General features: G+C 33.5%; 1 protein-coding gene across 1 annotated transcript; it reads right to left on the reverse strand.

Annotated features, from left to right (window-relative positions):
- Window positions 1-2936: 2936 nt before the first annotated feature.
- On the reverse strand, window positions 2937-4311 carry MS3_00000929 (uncharacterized protein; the record flags this gene model as incomplete). Its single annotated transcript, XM_051208497.1, has 1 exon — window positions 2937-4311. A coding segment is annotated over one exon (306 nt), but the record flags the coding sequence as incomplete, so codon positions are not given.
- Window positions 4312-7444: the final 3133 nt, after the last annotated feature.

The following is a 7444-nucleotide window of genomic DNA, read 5'->3' on the forward strand; positions in this document are numbered from 1 at the left end:
TCATTTATTTTTGGGAAATAAAAAAAAAAGTAAAAAAATAAAAAAAGATGACCTGATTTAATTTAGCTGATATGTATATTTTGAAAGTATCAAAGAAATTATTTTTAATGATTGCTAACTAGTGACTGGCTTCAAGAGATATATCCTGGAGTTCTAGTGAGAAGTAGTGACCAGTGGAGTTCACTTGGGACAGTTGTGAGGTAGTAACTCACTGATGACAATGGTGGATGTGTCGCTCAATTTCATGGATTAGTTGAAGTTAGACATTAACACCGCTGAATGCCGGCCGGCTCAGTGGTCTAGTTGGTTAAGCGCCTGGCGAGGGACTGATAGGTCCTGGGTTCGGGTCTCGCGTGGTGCGGGATCGTGGATGCGCACTGCTGAGGAGTCCCATACTAGGACGAAACGTCCGTCCAGTAGATCTAGGTTTTCCATGGTGGTCTAGCTTCAATTGACTCATGATTTCTACCAGTGAAATTTGTAAAGAAAAAATTAGTTTCATTAATAATTCATTTGACTAATTGTATATTGATTAAACTAAAGGGGAACTAGTCAATTTTTAATTTATAAAATAAATTTTCATATTCTATAACTAATGATCTTAAAATTGGAATGAAGAGTGAATAAATGATCTCTACCACATTTATCGTCAATGATAATACCAAGAACAGTGGAGTTACATAAGACGAAAATCAATAAGTTCTTTAATTTAGTATTATATTGGTGGTTCACTTGTATCCGTTAATAATCTTCCAAAATAAATGGTCAGCTAGATATTCAATAGTTGTAAGGGTCTTCTGAGTTTTAACGAACACCATTAGCTGAAAATATTCGGTCAAGTATACGGTGGCACATCCAACGTGAGACATTTCCATTCTTATTGATAGTCAGGTTAACCTTTAGTTAGATGGGTTGTTTCTTTCAATCGTTATTGTCTTCCCTCTTGATTATCTTCTGGGTAGAATACTTAAAAAAACTTGTGCCATCATTATTCTATTCTGTTGTTGTGTAATCAACTTGTCTGTCATCTGTAAAATCTGTACTGAGTAATGTTATTTTTTGTACATGGGCTTTTACAATATTTCCAAGAGATCGATTACAACTTAGAAAGGTATACTTCCGATAAGGAGAAATTGAAATATTCATCGGCTTATTGAATCATAATATGTGCAAATTTTGTGGTAGTAAGATCAGTGTTTCGATATATCTTTTAAAAACAGAGTATCTTAAAAGCTTGATAAATGTACTTTGCTTACAAAAAGTTTGATAACTTGGTGATGTTGAGTTCCACGGGATAAATGGTTACATTATGCATCTTTCATTATCATTCTGGACAACATCAACCGCTAATTCATTCTGATAATCTGATATGTGGTTGGCTATTCTCGTAGGCTTTGTTATTTTCACTTGTCTCTGCTTTCATTCTGAATGTTTTTGTCAGTTAAACTCTGGTCGTGTGATTGTTTGACTGATTCCGTATCAGTTCATAGATTAGGGCTATGCCGATGTGTCTATTGATTGCTAATTGATCTGAATGCCATGCTTTTAGAATTTTTCTAACATTCTTGGATTTTCCCAGATCTGAAATTTTGATGTTTTTTTCAAAATTAAATCTTGTCTATGGTTGTCTGCATGCACTGATATTAGTGATTACTTGTCATATCATCTTACTACTACCTATGTTCATTTATACATAAGTGATAACTTACATCATTGTTAACTTAAATATCAGTCTAAGGGATGTATGGGGATTATTGAATGTCATTGAGATCACAAACTGGGACAAGTTCATTACTGGGTAATGAATCAGTGATCTAAAGATCAGTCGCTATTACCAAGGCCTGAAGGTCCTGGGTTCGATCCCCGATGGGGTTGGGAATATATACCGACGAGAATTCCCATACTAAAACGAAACAGCTGTCCAGTATCCCCTAGTTTCTAATGGCTATCTAATTAAGGTTAGTTTTTAATATCAGTAACTAGAAAATATTCAAAGATAATTTTAATTCCTGAGTGATATGGACTGAAAAACTATTAGGAAGGCGAAAATAATGAACAGAAGTAGTTATTAGCTTATTACTCTGATGCAAAGCGTTCCACAGAGAATTAAACCAAAAAGCTTCAAGTCAAGTAGTGCACATAATAAGTGTAGATCATTGATCGAAAACTCTGTAGTTCACATTTTTGATTCCAATAATATAGAAATTTAATAGCTCCACAAACATTGAAGTAAGCTTATATTTTATTCCCGAAGTTTTCTGAAGTTTATTAAGAAAATTCATCCTCATTCTGTATCTGTTTTCACAGAATAAGAGAAGTAACATTCGAAAGTTAATTAATCGGATAAATAATCTGTACAAATTATAAACCTAATAGTTTAAACCAATAAAATTTTCATCCATTTATGAAATGTCGAAAGTTATAAGTTTAAGTTGTTCTCTAGCATAATTATTTTTGATTAATTTCCCTTTCTAGTTAAAAATAGATTATTTGCGAATACCTATTTCCTAATAATTTACAATGGCTAAGCCATCCCAAACTGACAATAATTTCTTAAGCAAAGATAGATGGTGGCGAACAGTGGAATCTACGGCATGCGTTTCATCCTGATTGGAGCTCGTCGGTTGAATGTACTTACATCTCAGGGTTGGTGTTCACTCTAGATTCCACTGCTAGCCATCATTTATCTTTGTTTACAATAATTGTGACTTCAGGCGATACCAAGGCAATGCTCACAGGGTGCGTACATACCAATAAGAGACTGATCAATTGCCGTCATAAGCATTAATGGGAAGATTCAAACAACCGATACAAAATGAATTAGTTTCTTAACCTTAAGTAATGTACATAAAATTATTTAAAACTCAGATATTCAGTTTCAAATCATGTTATTTATTTCGAAAATGGATTTACCAAAATACTATGACTACTCATTTGTTCGTGTTTAACACTACTCATATGCAATTCACACAATGATCAATTTTCAATTCTAATCCTAATCACTTAATTGTTTCATCTAAAGAAATGAGAAATTATAATTTGTATAATAAGATTTTAGACGATTTTGATTACCTCTGATTTGATCGGTGATTTCGGAAAATAAATTTACTTAAACTAAACCTTTTCTAGCTGAATACTTGAAACTTTTACAAACTACTGAGATTATGTTAATATTTTCAGATTTTTTAAATCTAGAACTCGATATAACGAATAAGGATCTATTCAGTTAGTTAAGAACTACGGTCAGACGGGATCTGAAAACAATCAAGCTTCAAAAAATATTTTTTATTTCAGTCATATTTTGCAGAAACTACAATATTCAGTCGTATGATTTGTCATCAATTTCTATATTAACTTACTTGCTTACTTAATTACGCCTGTTACCCCTCATGGAAAAGCATAGGCCGATCAACAGTATTCACCATCCAACTCTGTCCTGGACGATCCTTTCCAGATACTATTAATCACTTCAATATCTGCTTCCGATTCCAAAAACAGTATGTTACTTGATATTCCTCTATTGTATTTCCCTACAGAATTTCAAGTTGGCACTCCTCTCGTGATGCAGTTTCGTAAATTTCTGTATGAAATTTCTTCAATGTATGTCCTATCCACCTCCAACGTTGTTTCCTCATTTCCTATTCAGATGGAGGCTGGTTTGTTCTCTCCCACAGTAGGCTGTTAATGATGATATCCAACCAACGGACATTCAGTATCTTATGTAGACAAATGTTTAGAAATACTTGTACTGTTTTGATAATGATTGTGGTAGTTCTCGAAGTTTCGGCTCCACGCAATAGAACTGTCATGTCGTTCATATTGAAGATTGTGACTTCGATATTGGTTGACAGTTGTTTTGAGTTCCATATGTTCTTCAATTGTAGGAATGTTGAGCTTACTTTGTCAATCCTCACCTTGATGATTGCGTCGATGTTCATCGATGTTCATCGACGATGCTGATTAGACAGGTATGTGAAAGTTTCCACCTGTTGCAGTGTTTCTCCATCAAGTCTGATTGATTTGGTTGATGTTCTCCTTGTTGTATTTGAGGATGGTAGTTTTTGGCTTGTGTATGTTGAGGCTTACTGATTCAAATGCTTGTGTTACACTGTTTGTTCTGATTTGAATTTGTTTGTGTGTATAGGATGGAATGTCTAGGTGATCTGCAATGTCTATATCGTCAAATTGCATATAAGCTGTCCATTTTATTCCGTGCTTTCCCTTAGTTGTGGATGTAAAAATTAAAATAACTTGTGATTTTAACTTTAATGTAACCCAGTGTTTCCTAATTTCTAATTCGTTTAAAATTCCCTATAGTCAGTAAAATGGATTGAAACAATTTATTAAAAGTACTGTTCTTTTCAAACTGAACATTTATAAAATTTCGAAATATTTGTTTATATGTTTCAATGTGATTGTTGATCACAGGATATGAAAATTTCGACACAAAAGTACAAAAATTACATTCTTTTAATAGCATAATCAAGATAATCGTTGAAGCGATGGTTTCTTTTCTATGTCACTTGTGAATTGACATGAATTATAAACTGGCAATTATGTCAATGTGCCAATATCTGTATGTTTGTATACATGTGTACAGAATGTAATATGAAGTAAAAGGATACGGAACAATAAATTAGTAGAAATTAACAATATGATTTATGTCAGTCAATTTTTCATAATGAAATCAGTTTACATATGTATTTTAGTTTATTTGCACAAGATTATAGTTTTGAAATATGATGTACTTTAATTTCATTGTTTCGTAATGATCTTTAGGGTATGATTTGGTTTTTAGTAAAACACTACATATTGAATGAAAGATTTACATTGAATTGTTCAACGAAGAACAGTTTAGTAAAACAATCCATTATGATATGATTGACATGATGCACAATCACAAGTACTATATTTAATAAGCAACAAAATGGATCACTTCAGTTTGAAGATAAATATTAGTTATATGGTGCATAGAATGATAAAGCTACTGAATAATGTTTTTACTATTTTTCTCATTTATAATAGCTTAAAGGACAGGTTTATTAATCACCTGTTTAAGTGTATTCCATAAAAATTGTTCTTCTACAAATGATTCTAACATCTTTTATAATTCTGTCATATTAATTGTAGTTTAAATTATCATCATCGATGACTACATTTCTGATATTATGATATAAAGTATGTACACACGAACAAATTCAGATCAAAACAAACAGTGGATCATAAGCCTCTGAATCAGTAGGCCTCAACATACACAAGACAAAAACCAACATCCTCAAATACAACAAAGAGAACATTAACCAAACCAATCAGACTTGATGGAGAAACACTGCAACAGGTGGAAACTTTCACATACCTGTTTAGGACCTGATGGTATCCCAAACCTCCTTTTTAAAAATGTACTGACGTCCTATGTTATCCATTCACGACTATCTTTAACAGATCCTTCTCATCTAATCTCATACCGAAAATGTGGAGAAAGATGAAGATAATCCCTGTACCCAAGAAAGTATCTGGTGGTAAGAATGTGAAATTTAGACCCATTGCAATAACTTCGCCCTTCCTCAAAACAATGGAAAAATTATGAATACTTCCACTTCAGCCTGTGATAAAAGAGCATATTGATCCATATCAGTTTGCCTACAGATGCAAAAGAAGCACCTTAGATGTTGTTGCTGTTGTGCGTTACAATATAGTGTTCAACTTAGAAAAGCGTAGGAAGTATGATCGATGCGCTTTTCTGGACTATACTTCAGCTTTTGGTTCTATACCAAGACAACGTCTACTTAACAAGTTGATCAGCGTCAACACTGACAGCTGGATAACCAACTGGCTATGTTCCTACCTCCCTGGAAGGGAACAGTACACTGTCTCATGAAGGTGTACCACAAGGAGCTGTTATTTCACCTCTTCTTTTCTCTTTTTCCTGCATGATCTGCCACCTTCCACAGAAAACACTTCTGTGAAATATGCGGATGATCTCACTGTATGTATGTCTGTCTCTTTCTCTTTACACCCCATAGAAATGAATGAGTTTTTGTCTCGTATTGATTGTTTGTCTGTTGGTAATGGTCTTATACTTAATCCGTCTAAATGTCAAGCTGTTAACTTTAGCATTAGACATGAACGGCATTTAAACAACATTTTGAGATCCCATAATGCTTGTGCCATTGGAGACTCTTTGATAAACACAGTGTCGAAGGTCAATTATCTTGGTGTTACCTTTTCCTCTGATCTCTCTTGGTCTTCTCACGTTTTATTGTTATCGAAGAAGGTTTTCTGTCTGACCTACTACATAAAGAGATTGCATGCTGTTGAGATTACTCGTCATTTACTCTTACAATTTGTCAATTCTTGCATATTACCTATTATTCTTTACTGTTCTCCATTATTCTTGTAGTGTCAGTCATTATTTTAAGCCCATATATCTTATTCTAGCTTTCGGACATTCCATTCTATTCATTCTACTTGAGTCATATGTTGACCTTGTTAGTTATTCGCTTACCAGTCTTCATTGTTTTTATATGAGCGTATATGTGTGTACACTTCTTATGCCATGTCTCATCACATGCCTGTAGCTTATTTTTGTCTGCCTATAAATATTGGCTAACGCCTGACTAAAAATGAGTTGGCTTACCAGCCATCTCCACTCTGCATCGCTTCTCTTCCTTCTATTCCATTCATCTCATATACAAAATATATGTATTCAAAATCCCATTCTCGTTATTTGACTTATTTAATTCCGTTATTGACTAACGTGATTAAAGTCGACGATGATATACGAGAATCGGCGATAGCAAACATTCGTACGCTCTAAATGGAGTCGAGAACTACGGGCCACAAAATTCTCTCCCGGGCTTTTGAGAAAAGACTTTGCTGTATTGCGGAGAGTGGTGAAGGCAGTTAGCAAGGTGTGTGGTGAATCTTTCGAGGTCATAATTAGTATGGTCGTGGATAGACATCTAAAGTCATGCAAACTCCTAGCAGGTGTTATTTTATCAGATACTAACCATCACCTTCACTCTTATCTTTCTCCTTGTATATCTTCTGGTAGAACGAGACGTAATTACATTAAAATCCATGTACGCAAGAAAAAGTATAAAAGTTCTATAATACCGTACCTAGCAAGTATACTCTGTGACGAACAGGTTGTTAGGTTTAACCTAGTCAATAACCTGCATTCTTAACATGTCTCTAATTTGAAAATTTGCACAGTTTTTCAGTTTTTTTTAAACCTTTTTTTCCCTCGTTTTGTCAGTGTTTCTGTTATTTTTGTGTAAGAAACTTGTTAAATACCCTGTGCTGAGAATTCTATATTGTACCAAAATATAATATTGAATAAAGCCATTAATAACAATAATAATAATAATAACAATAATAGTAATAATAATAATAATAATATATAAATAGACATGCTAAAGCATCAATATTATTCATACTGAAC

The sequence above is a fragment of the Schistosoma haematobium genome, chromosome 1 (genome assembly GCF_000699445.3).
Source record: "Schistosoma haematobium chromosome 1, whole genome shotgun sequence".
Classification (NCBI taxonomy): Eukaryota; Metazoa; Platyhelminthes; class Trematoda; order Strigeidida; family Schistosomatidae; genus Schistosoma; species Schistosoma haematobium.